This window comes from Schistocerca americana, chromosome X (genome assembly GCF_021461395.2).
Source record: "Schistocerca americana isolate TAMUIC-IGC-003095 chromosome X, iqSchAmer2.1, whole genome shotgun sequence".
Taxonomy (NCBI): Eukaryota; Metazoa; Arthropoda; class Insecta; order Orthoptera; family Acrididae; genus Schistocerca; species Schistocerca americana.
Genome location: NC_060130.1, coordinates 999,133,518 through 999,157,024, shown reverse-complemented (window position 1 = coordinate 999,157,024; position 23,507 = coordinate 999,133,518). Strand labels below are relative to the sequence as shown.

At 41.1% G+C, this 23,507-nt stretch overlaps 1 protein-coding gene across 1 annotated transcript in view; it reads left to right on the top strand.

Annotated features, from left to right (window-relative positions):
• The window catches only part of LOC124556440 (homeobox protein SIX6-like), a gene marked incomplete at its 5' end in the record, with an annotated part of 330,503 nt that extends 311,371 nt beyond the window's left edge, over nucleotides 1-19,132 (top strand). Inside the window, one exon of the mRNA XM_047130390.1 lies at nucleotides 19,082-19,132. Coding sequence (XP_046986346.1) covers nucleotides 19,082-19,132 — 51 coding nt within the window. The remainder of the gene's footprint in view (nucleotides 1-19,081) is intronic.
• Nucleotides 19,133-23,507: the final 4,375 nt, after the last annotated feature.

Genomic DNA, 23,507 nt, shown 5'->3' with positions numbered 1-23,507 from the left:
TCATTTTAAATTGTAGGCTCCTTCTTCCCTCTTTACCCATAAATCTCTGGATGAGATAATCATTACATCGGAGGAAGGCAACTACATACCACGTGCTTAGGACGGAGCCTGGAAATCCTACGGTATTTAGACAGCTGTTTCATGATTTTATCACGTCTCCGAACTCATTTCAAATGATCAAATGTGTATGAATTCCTAAGGGACCAAACTACTGAGGGCATCGGTCCCTAGACTTCCACACTACTTAAACAAACTTATGATGAGAACAACACACACACCCATGCCCGAGGGAGGACTCGAACTTCCGGCGGGAGGGGCGGTGCAATCCTTGACATGGCGCCTCAAACCACGCGGCCAATCCACCCCGCCCCGAACACATTTCTTACATTTAATGAACTATTTATGTTTTGCGCAGCTGTACGAGCACTTGAATAGAAATGATGTAATTGTAGTAGTGCGGTGATACGAACAAATTCTACTGCACTGCTCAGTTGTTAGTTGTCATTGCCTTATATTAATTTGTGTAGGTCTTTAATATGTCATGTGATTAAATGTCCGGAAGGGGAAAGTCCGGAGAAGAAGCCGTGAAAGTACGCTTACATACACTTCACTTACGGCCATAACGACGAAATGACTTGAACAATCACTTTCTCCTTTATTCACTAACAACTATATAAGTGAGAAACATGGAAACTGTGCTAACATAAATTTCGGTTTACTATATACATGACTAATCTGGCGGGCATTAACATGTGCTGACGACTAACGTAAGGATAGTTGTTGAATTGCGCTAAGCAGTGTCCAGTGTCTTGCGGAGTAAATATGTAGATGTATCTAAGCCACGATTTCTTAATTTTGCTCTGCGTTTCAGTTTCCTTTTATCTCATTTTCGGAATTCTTACGAATGCTCGTCACGAACTAGAATTTGTCAACTTGTGTGCAGCAAAATTGTAGGGCAGGTCTTTTTTTTCCAAAGACTGTGCTCAGGCTGAAACAATTAACATGCACCCAATTGTTAATTGTCTACGTCATCATGATTCACTACTAATAGAAATAAACAGTATGGAATCTTACAAGCCTGAGGCAGATTCATATAAACCAGTGAAGTTTCTTAATGAGAATAGGATATAATGTTACAAGAGTAAGGTAAAGGGGTTGGATGGAGTGAGATATATGTAGAAGGAGATGCTATTGCCAAATTCAGTATATTCCATAGTATATTTGTGTCAGTATTTGAAAGTTGCTTTCCTAGAACGTTATCCAGAAGATCCATTAAAAGAACAAGTTAGCCTTGAATAACAAGGAGAATTAAAATTTCATTTAAGAAGAAGAAGGAAATTTACGCAAACGCCAGGGTAAGTCAAGATCCAACATTACTTGCACACTAAAGAAATTCTGTAATATTTTAAGGAAAGTCATTAAAGTGTCCAGAAGATGCATATCCTGACAGAAACAAATAATGCCGATAGTAAGGTTAAAACTAAATGGGACATTGTCAAACGGGAGACAGGATAACCAGCCAGTGTACAAGATTCCATACAAATTAATCTAAATTACGATGTGGTGACTGTAATTCACAAGCTGCAAGTACTTTTAACAATCAGTTTATAAATCTAGCAGCAAATATAGGATTAAATGGTTCAATTGAAGAAGCAAGAGAATATGTTAAAAACGCCATTGCACAAAGCTTTAAGCAACCAGAAGTAGTACCAATATCCTTCACTGAAACTAATAAAATTGTAAAAATTCTAAAAAACAGTTCATGTGGGGTTAATGGGATTTCAAACAGAACTCTGAAACGCTGTTCCAACTTGATAAATAATGTCCTTAGTGATATGTACAATGCATCGCTGGCAGGGTAATTTTGCCAGACAGGTTAAAATATACAATTATTAAACCACTTCACGAGAAAGGTAACAAGACAGCCTTAAACAATTATCGTCCAACTTCCTTACTGATATCTTTTCCAAAATATTCGAGAAGTCAATGTACTCAAGAGGAGTCGCACACTTATGTGGAAACAAATTACTTAGCATATCACAGTTAGAATTCCAGAAGGGTTGCTCTGCAGAGAATGCTGTTTATACATTAGCTCATCAAATGGCAAAAGCCTTAAATAATAGTACATCACCAGTTGGTACTTCCTGTGATCCTTCCAAAGTGTTTGATTTTGCAGATCAACTCAAGTTTTATGGAAATGACAGCTTTACAGACGGCTGGTTTGAATCATATTTAACAAATATAATGCAAAACGTTATTCTGAATAGTTCTGACAGTGTCAGAAAGTTAGCAAATTTTAGTGACTTCGGAAAAAAGATTTCAGGAAGGGGGTCCCACAGGGCTTAACTTTGGCTCCACTCCTAGTCCTTTTATATACGTAATACTCAACATGCCAAATTGGTACTTTCTGCAAAAGATACTAGTACTATAATAAATCTCGTTAGAGAGAAAGCAGCAGAAAATTTGGTAAACAATATTTTCCAAAGAATGATTAATTATTTATCTGAAAATGGACTTCGCCTCAATTTTGAAAAAAACACGCAATATTCAGTTCTGTACAATAAATAGAGTCATACCAACAACTGATATAGCACATGAGCAGCAGTCAGTAAAAAGGGTAGAATGCTCTGAATATATGGATGTTTATAATGATGAAAACTTGAACTGGAAGAAGCATATTACTGAGCTTCTCAAACATTTAAGCTCAGCCACTTCTGCTCTTCATTCTATTGCTAATTTTGGACAATAACGTATCAACCTCCTGACATATTTGGCATATTTCCACTCAAAAATCTCGAGTGGAGTAATTTTAATTTTCTGGCGTAACTCATCACTTAGAAAGAAAGTACTGATTACAAAAAAGCGAGCAGTAAGAATGAATGTGGTGTTCAACCATGGGTGACATGTAAATGCCTCTTCAAGGAACTAGGTATTTTAAACACGCCATCACAATACGAATACATATATTCGTAATGAAATTCTTCATAGATAATCCATCACACTTTGAGAAGAACAGTAATGTACATATCTAACACCCTAGAGGGAAAAATGATCTTTGTTACCCATGGTTGAGGTTGTGAGTGGCTAAGAAGGGAGTTCAGTATGCAGCAACAAAAATTTCAGATCATTTGCCCAGTAATGTAAAATATCTGACAAGTAACGAAGCAAGTCTTAAATCTAATTTAAAATAATTTCTCCTGGACAATTACTTTTATTCCATTGATGAATTTATACATAAAAAATGGTACGCAGAAAAAAAATTAAGTGTAGTTTCATGAGTATGATGATGAGATCCCATACTCCGAGGAGTGTAAGGGACGCTGCAGGAGACCCGCACCACCCTACTAGGCAAGGTCCTAGCAGAGGTGGTTTCAAAAATGGTTCAAATGGCTCTGAGCACTATGGGACTCAACTGCTGTGGTCATAAGTCCCCTAGAACTTAGAAATACTTAAACCTAACTAACCTAAGGACAGCACACAACACCCAGCCATCACGAGGCAGAGAAAATCCCTGACCCCGCCGGGAATCGAACCCGGGAACCCGGGCGTGGGAAGCGAGAACGCTACCGCACGACCACGAGATGCGGGCTGCAGAGGTGGTTTGCCATTGCCTTCATCTGACCGTAATGGGGATGAATGATAATGATGAACACAACAACACCCAGTCATCTTGAGGCAGGAAAAACCTCTGACAGTGCCGGGAATCGAACCTGGGACGCCATGCGCTTGCTACTGCAAGACCACGAGCTGCAGACGTTGCATGAGCCAGACTAAAAGTAATAATGTGTTCATTAATGTTACAACTAATCATGTATACATTTCCTATAAACTGACTCTTTCCACATCAGTTCGATAAAAGAATCGTGTAAATTATCTATGGAACATGTAACTAACTAACCAACTAACTAAGGATGTAGACAAATAGACAAGTTATATGCTGTGAGAAGTATATAGAGGCCTGTGCGTAAATGATGGTAGATTGTGATGGTAGATGGAAGTGTAGTCAAGAGCATTGTATAAGAGGAAAGTGCTTGGAGTGGGTCATCATAGCACTTCAGACACTAAGAAAAACTTTTAAATGTTATTAAACAGTGTCTGGAAGAGAAACGTCGAAGCAGAGAATTTTGTTAGAATGGGGAACCGAGAGCTCGTATCTGACTAGTTTTCTCTAATATAAAACAATGGAAACCGAAATACATTTTAGTTTGCAGGCATATCACTGTCCAAGAACAACAATTTCACTGAAAACGTAACCCGAACTACTCTACTAGCTTCATGAAATCAACATTGTTGAAAACATAACTTGAAATATTTGGAGGAAAATAGCAGTAGTTTCTTTATTTGTCCTGTTGAAGCTTGAACACCGAAGCGCCAAATAAACTGGTATAGACAACGTATTGAAATATAGAGATATGTAAACAGGCAGAATATAGTGTTGCGTTCGGCAACGCTTATGTAAGACAAGAAGTGTCTGGTGCCGTTGTTAGACTGGTTACTGCTACTACAATTTCAGGTTATCAAGATCTAAGTGGGTCTGAACTTGGCGTTGTAGCCGGCGCACGAACGATGGGTCACAACATCTAAAAGGTAGCGATGAAATGGGGATTTTCCTCTACGACCAATTCATTAGCATACCGTGAATATCAGGAACCGGTAAAACATCAAATCTCCGACATCGCTACTGCCGGAGAAAGATCCTGTAAGGAGGGGACTCACAACGACTAAAGAGAATCGTTCAAAGTGACAGAAGTGCAACCCTTCTGCAAATTGCTGCAGATTTCAATGCTGCGCCACCAACAGGTGTCAGCGTGTGAACCATTCAACGAAACATCATCGATATTGACTTTCGGAGCCGAAGGCCCACTCGTGTACCCTTGATGACTGCACAACACAAAACCTTACGCCTCTCCTGGGCTCGTCAACACCGACTCTGGACGTGTACGGGTATGGAGACAACTTCATGAATCTATGGACCTTGCATGTCAACTCGGGACTACTGAAGCCGGCGGAGGCTCTGTAATGGCGCCGGGCGCGTGCAGTTGGAGTGATATGTGACCCCTGATACTCCTAGATACGACGTTTGACAGGTGACACGTACGTAAGCATCATAATACTCTTCTGAGTTTAAACAGTGGGCACCAGACCCCCCAGACATGAACATTATTGAGCATATATGGGATACCTTGCAACGTGCTGTTCATAAGAGATATCCTCCACCTCGTACTCTTACGGATTTATGGATAGCCCTGCAGGAGCCCTGTCTTTGGCTCTTCAGTTTATTTTCATGAAAAAACAACAGGAAAAAGTGTCTTGTAATTTTTATTTACAGGGATGGTTTGTGCTTAGGCAATAAAGAGGATATGAAGATTTCTAGATCGATAATATGTTGCACTGCTTCATCAGCCGCCAGCAGGACATCTATGAATCTCGTTCCGCATTTTCTGGTCAGACCGATTTACGCTAAGCGGTAGGTTGCCAGTCAGAGACTGTACTGTGGATGTCGTTTCACCATGGTAACTGAAGCAGTTTCAGCACCTTTCTATATTTAATTCGACATTGTGTATGGTCAGCTACATTTTACAAGAAGTAAAACGCAGAATAAACTTATCTATATTCAGTATTTATAAACGTGGATATGCTTAATCTTTTAGGCTGGCGGTACGGATACATCCGTCATTCACCTGCTGGATTCGACTGAGATTTCCGTAAGTGCATTCTGTGGCTTTTAGCTAATGGAAATGATGAGTATCAAGTCAGTAGCAGTTGTAATGTTATTAGTTTATGGTTCCACCATTAGGTGGTACCTCCGCCAGTCAAAATATTATATACTAGGTCAGTTATAACGTATTTCGTTGTTTATACTGGTAAGGTCACAAATTACAGCAGTCTTTATCCTGAAGAGAAAATAACCTCTCGAAAGGCTTTAGAGATTGATCACGATTTTCTCAGTATGGTTAATTTTACTTTCTTCGATAACTGGTACACTAGTCAAGATTTGATTGACAAACTGCGTAAGAACACTGGCGTTGTAGATTAGATTAGATTTACTTTCGTTCCAATTGATCCGTAGTGAGGAGGTCCTCCAGGATGTGGAACATGTCAGAAAAACAACAATACGCGACAAATATTTACAACTAAAACAAATAAGCTAATGTACCATTCCATGGGTCCCAAGTGGAATGATCGTCATTTTTTAATGAACACTAAGAGTCATTTTACAAATACTAATGCACTGAATTAAAAATAAAAAAGTTTTTTATTTATTTATAAGGTAATAAACATGTAATACAACTACTATAATACTTATTTACAATGAACACATTACTGCACTGAAATGGTGCTGAAGTTAGATTGTACTTACACACACACACACACACACACACACACACACACACACACACACACACACACACAAATTTTCAATGAACACATTACTGCACTGAAATTGTGCAGAAGTTATATACAAATCAGTTGGTTTTACTGAGAAATTCATCAATGGAGTAGAAGGAGTTGGCCACCAATAAATCCTTTAGGCTTCAAAAAAATGGTTCAAATGGCTCTGAGCACTATGGGACTCAACTGCTGAGGTCATTAGTCCCCTAGAACTTAGAACTAGTTAAACCTAACTAACCTAAGGACATCACAAACATCCATGCCCGAGGCAGGATTCGAACCTGCGACCGTAGCGGTCTTGCGGTTCCAGACTGCAGCGCCTTTAACCGCACGGCCACTTCGGCTTTAGGCTTCTCTTAAACTGAATTTCATTGGTTGTTAAGCTTTTTATGGCTGCTGGCAAGTTATTGAAAATGTGTGTTCCTGAATAATGCACACCTTTTTGTACAAGACTAAGTGACTTTAAATCCTTGTGAAGATTATTCTTATTTCTAGTATTGATTCCATGAATTGAGCTGTTGGTTTGAAAAAGTGATATATTTATAATGACAAATTTCATTAAGAAATAAATATATTGGGAAGCAGTAGTTAGTATCCCTAGTTCCCTAAACAGGCTTCTGCAGGATGTTCTTGAGTTCACACCACATATAACTCTTACTGCACGTTTTTGTGCCCAGAAACCTTTAGCTTGGATTGATGAATTACCCCAAAATATAATCCCATATGACATTATGGAATGAAAGTAAACATAGTACGCCAGCTTATTCATTTTTATATCCCCTATGTCTGACAAAATTCGCATTGCAAACAGAGATTTGTTAAGACGCTTCAGCAGTTCTGTGGTGTGCTCCTCCCAGTTGAATTTATTATCAAGCTGTAATCCCAAGAATTTAACATTGTCCACTTCTTCTGTCATCTTGTCATCGTATGTTAGACATATACTCGTGGTACAACCCTTACAAGTTCTGAACTGCATGTAGTGTGTTTTTTCAAAGTTTAGTGAAAAAGAAATGGCTAGGAACCAGTGATTAATGTCCACAAATACTTTATTGGCTGATCTTTCTAAGACTACACTTGATTTGCTATTTATTGCAATGTTTGTATCATCGGCAAACAAAACGAACTTGGCATCTGGTAATGTTACTGATGAAAGGTCATTGATATACACAAGAAAAAGTAAGGCTCCTAAAATGGAACCTTGTAGGACCCCACATGTAATTAGTTCCCAGTTGGATGATGCCTGATAGCTTGATACATGTCTCTTTCCTAATAACACTCTTTGTTTTCTGCCAGAGATATAAGATTTGAACCATTTTGCAGCATTTCCTGTTACACTATAATATTCTAATTTACTTAAAAGGATATTGTGATTTACACAGTCAAATGCCTTTGACAGATCACAAAATATACCAGTTGCCTGCAATTTTTTGCCGGCCGAAGTGGCCGTGCCGTTCTAGGCGCTGCAGTCTGGAACCGCGAGACCGCTGCGGTCGCAGGTTCGAATCCTGCCTCGGGCATGGATGTGTGTGATGTCCTTAGGTTAGTTAGGTTTAACTAGTTCTAAGTTCTAGGGGACTAATGACCTGAGAAGTTGAGTCCCATAGTGCTCAGAGCCATTTGAACCATTTTTGCAATTTTTTGTCTAATGAATTAAGCACATTTTCACTGTAAGTGTAGATAGCCTTCTCAATATCAGAACCTTCTAGAAATCCAAACTGTGACTTTGACAGTATGTTGTGTGAGATAAGATGGTTATAAAGCCGACTGTACATTACTTTTTCGAAAATTTTTGAGAATGCTGGCAATAGCGAAATTGGACGGAAATTTGATGCTATTTCTTTATCTCCCTTCTTAAACAGTGGCTTAACTTCAGCATATTTCAGCCATTCAGGAAATATTCCACTGATAAACGACTGGTTACACAGATAGCTTAATATGTTACTTAGCTCAGAATCACATTCTTTAATTAACTTTGTTGATATTTCATCATACCCACTAGATGTTTTTGATTTTAAAGATTTTATGATGGACATTACTTCTGTTGGGGTAGTGAGGGTCAAATTCATATTATGGAAGTTACTTGAAATGTCTGGTCTGAGGTATTCCATTGCAGCATCTACCGAACCTGACAACCCCATCTTTTCAGTAACAGTTATAAAATGTTTGTTAAAAAGTTCTGCAACACTATACACATCTGTCACCAATGTATCATTTACTCTTAATGCTATTTGTTCCTCTTCATGTCTGGTCCTACCAGTCTCCCCCTTCACTATATCCCATATTGTCTTTATTTTGTTATCTGATATGACTATCTTTTCCTTTTAATATATTTGCTTTGACATCCGTATTACAGTCTTTAATATGTTGCAGTATTTCTTATAATGTGCTATAGCATCAACATTGGAAATGTTTCGGATTGACAGATACAGTTTTCTTTTTGTTTTACAAGATACCCATATTCCTTGAGTAATCCATGGCTTCTTTGTAGACTTTGCTCTAACCTTGGTAAGTTTTGGGGGAAATCAGTGTTCGAATAAGGTAAGCACTTTGTTAGCAAAAGTGTTATATTTTTCATTCATGCCACGAGCACTGTGAACATCAGTCCAGTGAATGTCTCTGAGGAGTGTCCTAAAATAATCAATTTTTGGCTTACTGATTACCCCCTTGAGCTCAGATTTAACAGATTTTATATCCTGTTCAGTATTAACATTTAACAGAAGGAACTGCATGTCATGGTCTGAGAGGCCATTGACTATTGGTTCTGTAATATAATTTTGTTCATTCGACTTTTCTATAAAGATATTATCAATGGCTGTTTGTGAGCAAGTGGCTATCCTAGTGGGGAACTTTACAGTGGGAATTAAGTTGAATGATAGTGTTACTAACTCAAATAAGTTCTTATTGGGAGAGTCTTTAAGGAAATCTACATTGAAATCACCAGCAACCACTATTTCTTTGTTTTTGGTTGTTAAATGGGCCAGTACAGCTTCAAGGTGGTTTACAAACAGATTAAAGTTACCTGCAGGTGCTCGATATACACTTAATATAATGAAAGATTTTTTGTGAAATTCTAATTCTGTTGCACATGCTTCCATATGCTGTTCTAGGCAAAATTTATGAATGTCTATGTTCTTAAATTTATGACAGTTCCTGATGAATGTGGCAACTCCTCCTTTCTTCATTTCTGATCTACAAAAGTGAGATGCTAACCTAAACCCTGTAACATTTAAAAGTTCTATACCAGTGGTCACATGATGTTCAGAGAGGCAGATTATGTCAGCTGGGTTTGAAGACTCTAATTCATCTATGCATATAGTTAATTCATTAATTTTATTTCTCAGTCCTCGAATATTTTGATGCAATAAAGATAGCTGACATTTCACATTGACTGAGTTAAAATTGGGTAGAGTTAAAATATCTGCTGACTGTTGAAAATTCTTAACCAATGGCTGTGTATGCTAATGTAATAAGCTGGAGTTATGTTTTTTTTTATTTCTTTCTCAAAGTAGGTTTGTCTGAGATCCAACCTCTCTTAAAATTTGCTTTCTTTCTGTCCAGCACACACAATGCGGCAAAAAGAAAGGAGTTACCTGCCTACATGAAATATGAAAAACTGAAGAAGGGTTACCACATTACAGTGTACAGAAACAAGCAGATGTTGATAAGATGGAAAGACTTGAGGGATGTCGGAGCCATCAGCTGGTTTTATGACGATATATTTCAAAAAGTAAATTCAGATAATGGCACCGTGCAAAAGCTAAGTGTTTTCATCGAGTACAAGAAGAAGAATGTGGGATGTCTGCATAGTAGCGACTCTCAGTTTCAGCCGGCCTCTGTGGCCGAGTGGTTCTAGGCGCTTCAGTGTGGAACCACGCCACCGCTACGGTCGCAGGTTTGAATCCTGCCTCGGGCATGGATGTGTGAGTTGTCCTTAGGTTGGTTAGGTTCAAGTAGTTCTAAGTTCTAGGGGAGTGATGACATCAGATGTTAAGTCCCATAGTGCTCAGAGCCATTTCTCCGTTTCAAAGCTACCTAATGATCAGCAGCAGTTTTCTGAAAAAAGTCATCGGATGATTGTTAGCCATTTATTGGCTATAGCAAACATCAGCGCATATTTTCTGGAAAAAAAAACTTGACGGCAAGAAAGCAGACATAAATTCATAATGAGTGTCGGGGAAGCGCTGGTCTGCCATCTCCACAACAGGGGTCGTCAACTGGACGCCCACATCGGACACCAAACGTGATTCGTCTTATAGCAGGCATTATCCGGAATTTTTACCAATAAGGAGGTGCGTAGCATTCACTAGAAGTCTTGAAAAGAGACATGGCATCTTATTGGTGTTCAGAATGTTAGGTTCGATTCTTTGCAACAATATGTATTACAATGTTTCTGAAAATTATTTTGAGCAGTTAATTCATGAGCCCACGCAAATAGTAAACGGTTGTGAAAACACTCTTGACCTCTTAGCAACAAATAATTCTGAGCTAATAACGAGCATCAAAACGGATACAGGGATTAGTGAACACAGAATTGTCGTAGCGAGGCTGCATATTGTAACCTGCAAATACTCTAAAAATAAACGAAAAATATACCTACTTAAAATAGCAGATAAATATTTACTTGACGTCTTCCTGAGAGACAATCTCCACTCCTTCCAAATTAACAATGTAAGTGGAGACCAGATGTGGCTTGAATTGAAAGAAATAGTATCGACAGCAATTGAGAGATTTGTACTAAATAAATTAAAAAACGGCGGAGCTGATCCCCTTTGGTACACAAAACTGGTCAGAACACTGTTGCAGAAACAACGAAAAAATATGCCGAATTTAAACGAGCACAAAATCTCCAAGATTGGCTATCTTTTACAGAAGCTCGAAATTTAGCGCGGACTTCAATGCGAGATGTTTATAATAGTTTCCACGACGAAACCTTACCTGGAAACCTGGCAGATAATCCAAAGAAATTCTGGTCGTTTTTAAAGTATGCTAGCCGCAAGACACAGTCAATATCTTCTCTACGCAATAGCAAGGGAAATCCTTTCGACGACAGTGCTGCGAAAGCAGAGTTACTAAACACAGCCTTCCAAAATGCCTTCACAAAAGAAGACGAAGTAAATATTCCAGAATTAGAATCGAGAACAGCTGCCAATATGAGTAACGCAGGAGTAAATATCCTCGGAGTAGTGAAGTAACTTTAATCTCTTGAGTGCTACTGACAAGGGATTACAAATTGATTCCGTGTTTTTAGATTTCCAAAAAACTTTTGACACAGTACCACACAAGCGACTTGTAGCGTTGAGTGCTTATATGAATATCATCTCAGCTGTTGTAACTGGATTCGTGATCTCCTGTCAGAGAGGACGCAGTTCGTAGTAACTGACGAAAAGCTATCGAGTAAAACAGAGGTGATTTATGACGTCCCCCAAGAAGTGTTATAGGTTCTCTACTGTTCCGTATCGATATAAAGATTTAGGAGACAATCTGAGCAGTCGTCCTAGGTTGTTTGCGGATGATGCTGTCGTTTATCGTCTATTAAAACCATCAGAAGATCAAAACAAATTGCAAAACGATTTAGAAAAGATATCTGAATGGTGTGAAAAATGACAGTTGACCGTAAATAATGAAAAGTGTGAGGCTATAAAGATGAGTGCTAAAAGGATTCCATTAAACTTCGGTTACGCAATAAATCAGTCTAATCTAAAGACCGTAAATTCAACTAATTACCTAGGGATTACAATTACGCTAACTTACAATGGAAAAAATACATAAAAAGTGTTGCGGGGAAAGCAAACCGAAGACTATGTTTCATTGGAAGAATACTTTGAAAATGTAACAGATCTACTAAAGAGACTGCCTTCACTATGCTTGACTGTCCTCTTTTGGTATATTGCTGCGCGGTCTGGGGTCCTCACCAGATAGGGTTATCGAAGAACGTACAGGAAGTTCACCGAAGGCTCAAATGGCTCTGAGCACTATGGGACTTAACATCTGAGGTCATCAGTCCCCTAGATCTTAGAACTACTTAAACCTAACTAACCTAAGGACATCACACACATCCATGCCCGAGGCAGGATTCGAACCTCTTTTAGGAGTCAACATCCTGTTCCAGTCAGTATTCTCTCTATTATTGTAAAGACGAACAAGTTTCATCTCAGTTATGTTCCTGAGGCTATGGTTAAAATGGAATGTAATACAAGGTTATTCTAAGTGACTCTGGCGATTTCATAGATTCACTGTAGCTACATTCATTGACATATTGTAAAAAAACCAACAACTCATATAGAAAACCTCAAAAAGTTTTGTACTGTTGCTGCCCTACTTCAGAATTCTGCCACGAGAGCGCAGCAGTGAGCAGTTAGGTAAGATGGCGACAGGCGCGGAGACAGCCCATGTTGTGCTTGAAATGCATTCACATCAGTCTGCCGTAACAGTGCAACGCCACTTCAGAACAAAAAAGATTCGCCCACTCTATTCGATGATGGTATGCCCAGTTTAAAGCTTCAGGTGCGCCTACAAGGGAAAATCGAGTTAACCTCCAGTTAAGTGAAGAAACGATTGACGCGTAAAGGCGAGTTTCGCACTTAGCCCACAGAAGTCGACGAACAGAGCATACAGAGAGCTGAATATACTACAACCGACTGTTTGGAGTTTCTTAAGGAAGCTACTGAAGCTGTAGCCTTATGATTTGCAATTGCTACAAGCCATGACTCCGGATGACAAAGTCAGACGCTTTGAATTTTCGTCACAGTTGCAACAGTTTATGGAACCGGATGGATTTTGTGAGAAACTTGTTTTCAGTGATCAAGGAACATTTTATGTGAATGGCACAGCAAACAGGATTGGTGCGCGAATCTGGGGGACAGAAAATTCCCATGCTATCATGCAGCACATTCGAGATTCGTCGAAAGTTAATATGTTCTGTGCAGTCTTATAGTTTAAAGTTTACGGTCCCTATATCTTCTGCAAAAAGACCGTTTCAGGATAGTTGTATCTGGACCTGGAAAATTGGCTCATGCCACAGCTGGACACCGACAGTATTGACTTTCTCTACCAACAGAATAGTGCTCCACCCCACTTCCATCATGACGTTCGTTAATTCTTAAACAGGGAATTGAGAAACTGACGGATCAGTCGTTATGGGGTTTGTGGTCAGCAATTCGTAATGGCCTCCATTATCTCACGACCAAACTCCATGCGATTTTTTTGTGTGGAATTATGTGATAGATTCAGTGTTTACATCTGATCTTCCACCAAGCCTATCAGAAACAGTGCCTTCGAACAGTTTGAAAGAGGCGTTCTGCGCCGAACGTGGGAAGAAATTGATTACCGATTAGTTATCTGTAGGGGAGCCCATATGAAGCACTTGTAATACGTCAAAAATCTTTTCTGAGTTGTTTGATGTGTGTGCAAAGCCCTGTGACAAAATGTCAACTAATATAGCTACAGGAAATCTGTGAAATTGCTGCAATAATTTATAATACCCTTATACGAGGGTTGGAACTTTAACAGTGGCAACTATTTATTTACAGCTCGTACAAAATAGATACGTGTTTCAAAGTTTTACTGACCTTCGAAGTAATCACCAGCATTGTGTATAACCCGTTGCCAGCGATGTGGAAGTCGTAGGATACTCTTAGCAGTGCCAGTTGTGTTGACAGTTCGAGCGGCGCGGTCTATTGCCCGACGATTTTTTAGCAGTACTGAAGCGAATGCCGTGAAGTGTTTCCTTCAGTTTGGAAATCGAGTTGAGCTTACGAGGGCTTAAGTCAGGGGAGTGTAGTAGGTGGTATAGCACTTAGCAGCCCCATCTGTGAAACAAATCAGTAACAGCTTGCACCGTACGTGCTTGAGCATCGTCCTGCAAAATGATGGTCAGGTCCTGCAGAAAGTGTCATCACTTCTCTCTCTATGCTGTTCATTTTTGGAACACGACCTACGACCAGCTTGGAGAGAGAAGTGATGACACTTTATGCAGGACATGATCAACATTTTGCAGGGCGATGCTCAAGCACGTACGGTGCAAGCTGTTACTGATTTGTTTCACGGATGGGGCTGCTAAGTGCTATACCACCTACTACACTCCCCTGACTTAAGCCCTGGTAAGTTCAACTCGATTTCTAAACTGAAGGAAACACTTCACGGCATTCACTTCAGAACTGCTACAAATTCGTCGGGCAATAGACCGCGCCGTTCGAACTGTCAAGACAACTGGCACTGCTAAGAGTATCCTACGATTTCCACATGGCTGGCAACGGGTTATACACAATGCTGGTGACTACTTTGAAGGTCGGTAAAACTTTGAAACACGTATTTATTTTGTACGAGCTGTAAATAAATAGTTACCACTATTAAAGTTCCAACCCTCGTATGTTTCTGTACCCTGACTGCGGGAAATAGGCCAGTCGCTTCGTGAGACACCCTTATGGCAGGTACACGATTTCTTCAGTGTCCTACAGAGCGCCTGGATCTGAGCACGGTTTTACTGTCATGTATCTGGAGTGGAGCTGGGCAATACATGAGTGGAGCGAGGCAATACACGTGGCTAGGAACTGATTCAAATGGACCAAAACACTGATGTGGTGGCGTCCAAGGGAGTCAAAGAGAAGTTTCGAACGTCCTCTGACGAGATGAAAAGAATACACCCAACGATATGTAGGAAAAAAATGGATCCAGACCTCCCAGCAAAGATCATCATGGCAGTCTTTAGAAGAGGCCTATGTCCAGATCAGGAAGAAGAAGAAGCAGCAGAAGAGAACTCGTCAGATGTAAAAGTAACTTCAGGAGTACACCAAGAGAGTGCTATAGTACCATTATTGTTTGCATCCGTAAACGATCTAGTGGATAACGTCGGAGGCTCCATGACACGACGTCGTCCATAGCAAAGTTTAAATGGAGAAAAGTGTAGCGAAATGGAAGAAGACCTCCCAGAGAATGAATGGCTGGTGTAGGGACTGACACTTGAACCTCAATGTAAATGAATGTAACGTACTGTGCATAAATAGGCGGAGAGATACATTACATTTCGATTACATGATTGGCGATAAATCATTGAAAACAGTAGCAACAGTAATATATCTAGGAGTAACAGCCCGAAGCGACCTAAAGTGGAATGATCACATAAAAGTACTTGTCGGAGAGAAGATTCCAGGCAGAGATCCACTGGAAAAACCTTAAGGAAATCAAATTCCTCCACGAAACAAGTTGTGTACAGAATATTAATACGAAGATGGTTCAATAAATAATGTTACAATTTTTTACAGTCGTTGAGATATAGGGTGGTCTGAAACAACCTAAAAAGTTGGTAAGGATGTTGTAGTGGAGCTTCTGTTGAGAATAACTGTTAAGAAAAAATTCGATATGTTGCACCGTTTCCGAGCTATTTACCACAGAAGTCAGCCAGTCAGGTCGTCGCTCGCGGCCTGCCAGAGACAGTGCCCCAGACGTGTTCTTCGTCTGAGTTCCTCGAACTGAGCAAACGTAGCTTTTGTTCACATGGCTTAAATTTATTGCTTCCGCGAAAGACAGTTTTAACTGTTAACGAGCATTTGAACAAGTGGTAACTCAAGGACCGTCAGATGTCTGTGTATTGCCGCACGTTAGCCCGTGCAACTGCTTCAATTTGCGCGCGCAACGACCATATTGGGTTACTTCAGTGCTGAACAACTCGGAAACGGCGCAACATACCTAATTAAAAAAAAAACAGTTATTGATCAGTTGAACTTCCCTGCAATGCCCTCACAAGCTTTTCAAACTTTTCCTGATCACCCTGTATATAGGAAACTGCCCTTTTAGGTACTTCAAATTTTCGTGTTTCTTCTGCACTTGTGCGATATTTCGAACAATTCCGAAGATGACTACACAGTAGTGATAAATCTGTATGGCACCTACGAAAGAAACTCGATATAAGGAACATGCTGTAAATGAATTGTTGATTGTGGAAAAAACTGTGGTGAACATCCATATACATTTGTGTGCAGTATATGGTAATGATCAGTAGATAGGAGTAGTGTTCGACAGTGGCTAAAGGTAGTGAAAGCATCAGGAAGCGCAGAAACTGAGATTCATGATAGGTCATGTTCTGGACGTCCTATCACAGCCACTGATCCCGACATGGTGAATGGAGCGGATGCCATTATTCGTGCAGAACAGCGCACCAAAACTCGAAACTTGTTTCTACACCTACCTCCTAGCATTGAAATTGCGTGCGAGGAGAATGAGACTCTTGGATATTCAAGGGTGTGCTGAAGATGAGTTCCACGAATCCTCACAACAGAGTACGAGAAAAGCCATTTCATCTGAACTCTTGTGGCAGTTTTAGTCCGATGGAGAGGTATTTTTGTCACGGATAGTTACAGGTGACGGAACCTGGGTGCATTACTTTGAGCCAGAAACATGAAGGCAATCACTGGAATGATACTTCCCACAGTCACCAAAACAGGAGATCTTCAAGAGGCTCCTTCTGGTGGCCAAGTCGTAATGACAGTCTTTTGCCACTATCACAATCACTGTCACCTGTCAGAAGGGTCGACAGTTAATTCAGATCCATATGTGAAGATTCTGAACAAACTCAAAACGTTTCCGACGTTTCCGGTGCGACAAAAATAAAAATATAAAAAAAATTGCTGCAGCTCGACAATATACACCCATACAGAGATCTCTGAACCTGGGAACACGTCGCTAAATCTCAAAGGACATCACTGCCTTATCTACCCTATAGTCCAGACATGGCATCCTCGAAATACCGCCTGTTTTGGCCACTGAAAGATTCTATGCATGGTACACACTTTGAAGATTATGGGAACGTAATTCACATAGTGAAAACATGGCGACGGAAAAAGGATAAGTGCTTTTAACAACAGGAAGTACATTGTTCTCTACAACGCTGGCCATAGAATGTGATGGTGATCATATACAAAAATAGTACAAGTCAAAGTAATGTTGGCTGATGTTGTCAACAAATTCTAAATCTTACGAATAACTACGCTGTGAGAAAAAATAATGAGGGATTACTTATTGAACGATCCCCGTACGACCAATTTTTGAGTGCTGCCCATCTACATCTACATACATACTCCGTAAGCGTAGGGTACCACGTTCCACTACCAGTTATTTCCTTTCCTGTTCCACTCGCAAGCAAATAGAGCGAGGGAAACCGAATGTCTATATGACTCCATAAGATCCGTTATTTCTCTCATCTTCGTGGCCCTTATGCGAAATGTACGTTGGCGGCAGTGGAATTGTTTTTGTAGTCAGCTTCAAATGCCGGTTCTCTAAATTTTCTCACTAGTGTTCCCCGAGAAAGAACGCCGCCTTTCCTCCAGGGAGTCCCAGTTGAGTACCGTAGCATTTCCTTAATACCTAGGTGTTGCTCGAACCTACTGGTAACAAATCTAGCAGCCTGCCTCTGAATTGCTTCAATCTCTTCCTTTAATCCGACCTGGTGCGGATCTCAAACACTCCAGCAGTACTAAAAGTTGGGTCGCAGTAGTGTCCTTTATACGGTCCCCTCTGCAGATGATACACACTTCCCTAAAATTTTCCCAATAAACCGATGTCGACAATTCACCTTCCCTACTACAGTCCTTACGTGTTCATTCCATTCCATATCGCTTTGTAACGTTACGCCTAAATATTTTATTGATGTGACTGCGTCAATCCTGACGTTACTAATGCTGCAGTCGAACATTACAGGTTTGTTTTTCCTACTCATCTGCACTAGCTTACATTATTCTACATTTAGAGCTAACTACCATTCTCACACCAACTACAAAATTTGTGTAAGCCATCTTCAACAACGACACCTTCCCGTGCACCGTCGTAACATCAGCGAACAGCCGCAGACTGCTGTCCGCCACATCGTTTACGTATATATAAAGTGTTAAAGCTCCTATCATACTTCTGTGAGGCATTCCTGACGATATTTTGGCCTCTGATGAACACTCACCTTTGAGATCAACGTACTGGGTTCAGTTACGGATGATAAATCTGTGATCCTTATCAGGCAGGATTAGTTTGAGAAACCCAGCGAAGAGCAGCTCGTTTCGTGATGGCTTCCTTTGATGAACACTCATCAAACTCCAGTCGTAGTGATATGTCGAATAAAGTGGATAGCGTTAGTGTTCAAATTCCTACAGCAGAACCAAGCAACGTATCACTTCCTCCTGTAAAAATATCACGAGATGACAGCGACGAGAAAATCAGAAAAATTAGAACTGGTGCGTTCGTGCCATGCATTACCCTCAAATGGAAGAAGAAAGGAGGGAAATGCTAGTTGTAAGATGAGTTGCGGATTGCAGGTGTAAATACAGATATACACTTAATTTCTCCGATCTTGTTACGCATCGAGTTATTGAACACGTTTCCGACTATTCTTTGTTACGCACTTTTCAACCACTCCGGATTACGATATCGTGAGCCCGAGTAGAGAACTCCAGACACTGAAGTACGGCAAAGAAAACAATTTTCCCATTTCCTCTTTTCACACAAAATGATCGATTCGCATCGAGGAAACATTGTCCAGTGCTGTTTCGCTTATACGTCGCTCAGTAACGCTCCTAGCTCAGTGGCAGACCTGTTCTTGCTAATGCTTATGTTTCCGCAGAACGCAACCCCGTGTTGCACCCTGGGTCTTCGTTCTCAACTCGACGGAAAAAGGAGAAAGATTATAATTCTGTATTGTTATGTGTAGCAGCAGCAGCGGCGGCGGTTTGATGAAACAGATTTTATTAAGGCGGCCTAATTAGTTTAGCTGCAGCACGGCGATTTCGCGGCCCCACGGCTCCTCCCCGCCGCCCTGAAACACAAGAATACAAATTGCCTCAATTCAATTACTTTTTTATCGTGACGTTGTTAATGAACACGACGAAATGGTTGCAATATTCTTAAAGATTTAATTAGGTTCCGGAATAAGTGCGTTAAATCTCCCCTCTCTCTCATCGAAATCTGGTACGTTTGCGCTCGATATACAGTGTGACATAGTTTTTCCTTGGCGTAGCTTTACATTTACATTTTCAGTTTTGCCGGGAGAAAAGATTAGGAATTCGGAAGGTGTATTTCGTGATGTCGCCAAACTAATAATAATGACGGACTTGATTTGGTTAAAACTAATACAGTGTTTCTATTTACAAATAAATTACGAAATATGTTAGTAACATGACAAGGATTGCATGAAAAGTGAGTGTAACACATTTCCGAGGAGCGTAATAGTTTCCTGGACAACAAAAATTGTGCCATTGCTTATTTGCAAGTTCTGCTGAATTACGAGGGTAAGACAAAATTTTAATTGTTTTTGTGATCTTCAGCCAGAAGACTGTTTTGATGTAGCTTTCCTTGTTACTCTTTTCTGACAAGATTCTTTATCTCTGAATAAATAGTGCAACGTACATCCTTATCTATTGGTCTCCACCTACGATTTTTACCCCTCACACTTGCCTCCAGTACTAAATTGGTGACTCCTTGATGTCTCAGAGTGTGTCCTATCAACGGATCCCTTTAGTGAAACTGTGCCACAAATTTCTTGCCTCCCCAATTCGACACAGTACTTCCTCATTAGTTACGTGATCTGTCCATCTAATCTTCAGCACTCGTCTGTAGCACCACATTTCCAAATCCCCTGTTCTCTTCTGGTCTAAACTCTTTATCGTCCATTTTTCACTTCCATACATGGCTACACTCCAGACAAATAACTTCAGAAAAGGCTTCTCAGCACTTAAATCTACATTAGACGTTCACACATTTCTCTTCTTTAGAAACACTTTTATTGCCATTGTTAGCTTACAGTTTATATCCTCTCTATTTCAGACATCATCAGTTATTTTGCTCCCCAAATAGCAAAACTCATATGCTACTTTTAGTATCTCGTTTCTTAATCTAATTTCGTCAGCGTCACCTGATTTAATCCGACTACATTCCATTATCTTTGTTTTGTTCTTATTTATGTTCATCTTACATCCTCCTATCAAGACGCTGTACATTCCGTTCACCTGCTCTTCCAAGTCCTTTGCTGTCTCTGACATAATTAAAATGTCATCGACAAACCTCAAAGTTTTAATTACTTCTCCCATAACGTTTATTCCTACTCTACATTTTTCTTTGGTTTGCTTTACTTCTTGTTCAGTGCATACATTGAATGACGGCAGGGATAGTGTACAACCCTGTCTCACTCCCTTCTCTCTCCGTGCCACTCGACTCGTATGGGTGCCGTCTCGTTTCTGTACAAGTCGCAAATATCCTCTCGCTCTCTGTATTTTACCCCTGCTATCTTCGTAATTTCGAATAGGTCTTCCAGGCAACATTTTCAAAAGCTTTCGTTCCAAGTTTAGAAATGCTATAAACGTAAGTTTTCTTTTCCTTAACTTCTCATCTGAGAGCTGTTGTAGGGTCAGTATCGCCTGGCGCGTTCCTTTATTTCTCCGAATCCTTATTTTTTCTTTGTTTCCAGGTATATTTCTACGGTTATGGCACACATTTAAATCCCTGCACCACGGTACTACAGCACGCCGCTAGAGGGGCAGAAACCAAATGGCGTAACATTCTGACAGCTCAGGAATTGTTCCACCTCCGAGATCATTCTCGAAATGCCTGAAACGCAATGATTTCCTGATCCGAAGAAAGTGGAAAACGTCACTGGGTGCTGTGTTTCATGAATACGGACGGCGAGGTGAAATTTGTTAGCAGCATGTGTGACGGTGACCTCTGGACAACGAGTTGTGCTGTTGTCAAACAAACACACCCCAGTTCCAAAACTACTCAGCGTTACTTTTTTTCGGTTGCGGTCGGGTCTTTGTCGTTTTCGCCGGTGGTGAACCCACGTGTTACCGTTTCTTACTTTGCTCCTTTATCTCTAGGTCATGGCGATAGACGCAGCACTCGTCTGTCACGACTAGGCGGGTAAAGAAGTCATACGGACTGCCTCGACACAACTACAACATCTCGGCTGCTGCTCTGAATAGACGGGAACTTTGAATGAATGTAACCACTCACGGAGCAGAGTGGGCGCCATCATTTTGCATGTTCCGAATGTCATTCAATTTGATGATAAGATATACCTGCTTGATTTTTCACATTTTCGATTATTGCCGCAATTGTGATATGCCGCTCATCAAGCACCAGGGCCTCCACTTCACATGTGATCCCTAATTGTTCACCGAGAGGTGATCCTCCACTTCGTTCTGCGACTTCCAGACCTATGTGAGCACACTGAAAGTGTCTTCGCCACATAATCAATGTGCCGTAAGATGATGCGTGATGTCATACACTTCCACCGACCCAACATAGATTGTTGCAGCATTCTTGCCCGTCGTACACGCTCCAGTAACTTTAATGTGGCCTCCGCCTATATTCGACGTCAAAGTGCTACAACCACTCACAGATGGCAGGTGGCAGCACAAGCTGTGGAGGGTTCATAAAGCGTGCCGAGGGGACGAGGAAAACAGTGCAGTAGTTATCGTAATGCGGAAACGGAGCGATTTACGTGAGTCTGAAAGGACACAGTCCTTAGCCATCTGGCCAAGGGTGGAAGCATCTCCGAAATGGCTAAGTTTGTAAACTGTTTGTGTGCCACCGTGAGTAAGGCACACCGTACTTGGCAAAACGGCGCTATCTGAAACTGACGCCAAGGAAACTTTGGGCCATCACGGCTGGTGAACGACGGCAGCGGAGATGTGTACGGGCAGAAATACGTGCAACTGGTCACCTGGAGGAATTGAGGGGCAGATGGCTGCCGGCGTGCACGGTGCGAAACATCTGAAAGCAAAACCCTGCCACAATCGCCGGATGGCTCCAGGCCGCTGAGCATTCCCTGGGCGATCTCGTCATTCTGGAAGGCGCAATGGATCAACACAACTGCACATGTGTCCTTAGCGACCGTGTCCACCAGTTTGTTTTCCTCGTCACAATGACATCTTCCAGAAGGTCAGTGCAACGTGTCACACAGATCGCAGTGTACGAAGAGCACCAGAATGAGTTTACCGTACTCCCCTGGCCACCAAACCCACAGGACCTAAACCCTATCGAGAATCTGCGGAACCACCTAGATCGGGCTGTTCGCTCCATGGATCCTCAACGGAGAAACCTAGCACATCTAAACACGATAATGGAGTCGGCGCGACTCTAACGCCCCTGTCGGTACCTTCCACAGCCGCTGTGCCTCTCTTCCGTCACGTCTCGCAGCAGCTCGCGATTTTGACAGGTCGTCTCATTAATAAGGGCCCGGGTTCGATTCCTGGCTGGGTCGGAGCTTTTCTCCGCTCAGGGACTGGGTGTTGTGTTGTCCTTATAATAATCATTTCATCCCCATCGACACTCAAGTCGCCGAAGTGGCGTCAACTCAAAAGACTTGCACCAGGCGAACGGTCTACCCGACTGGAGGCCCTAGCCACACGGCATTTACGTACTATAGTCCGCTGTGACAGTAAAGGCCTTGGGACTGCAGTTCAAAGGCATGGAAAATGTCGTGAGAAGAGGATATAAGATGAACATTAACAAAAGAAAGGCAAGGATAATAAAATGTAGTCTAATAAAATCAAGTAATGCTGTGGGAATTAGATTTGGAAATGAGACACTAAATCTAATATATGAGTTATGGTACTTGATCAGTAAAATAAATTACACTGAAGCGCCAAAGAAACTGGTATAGGCATGCGTATTCAAATATAAGGCAACAAGTACCTGGAGCAGCTGTTAGATCGGCTATTGCTGCTACAACGGCAGGTTAGCAAGATTTAAGTGAGTCTGAACGTGGTGTTATAGTCGGCACACGAGCGGTGGGACACAGCATCTCTGAGGTAGCGATGAAGTGGGGATTTTCCTGGACGACCATATCGCGAGTGTACCGTGAATATCAGGATTCCGGTAAAACATCAAATCTCCGACATGGCTGCGGTCGGAAAAAGATCCTGCAAGAACGGGACCAACGACGAGTGAAGAGAATATTTCAACGTGACAGAAGAGCAACACTTCCGCAAATTGCTGCAGATTTCAATGCTGGGCCATCACATGTGTCAGCGTGCGAACCATTCAACGAAACATCACCGATATGGAATTTCGGAGCCAAAGGCCCACTCGTGTACCTTAGATGACAGCACGACACAAAGCTTTATGCCTCTCCTGGGCGA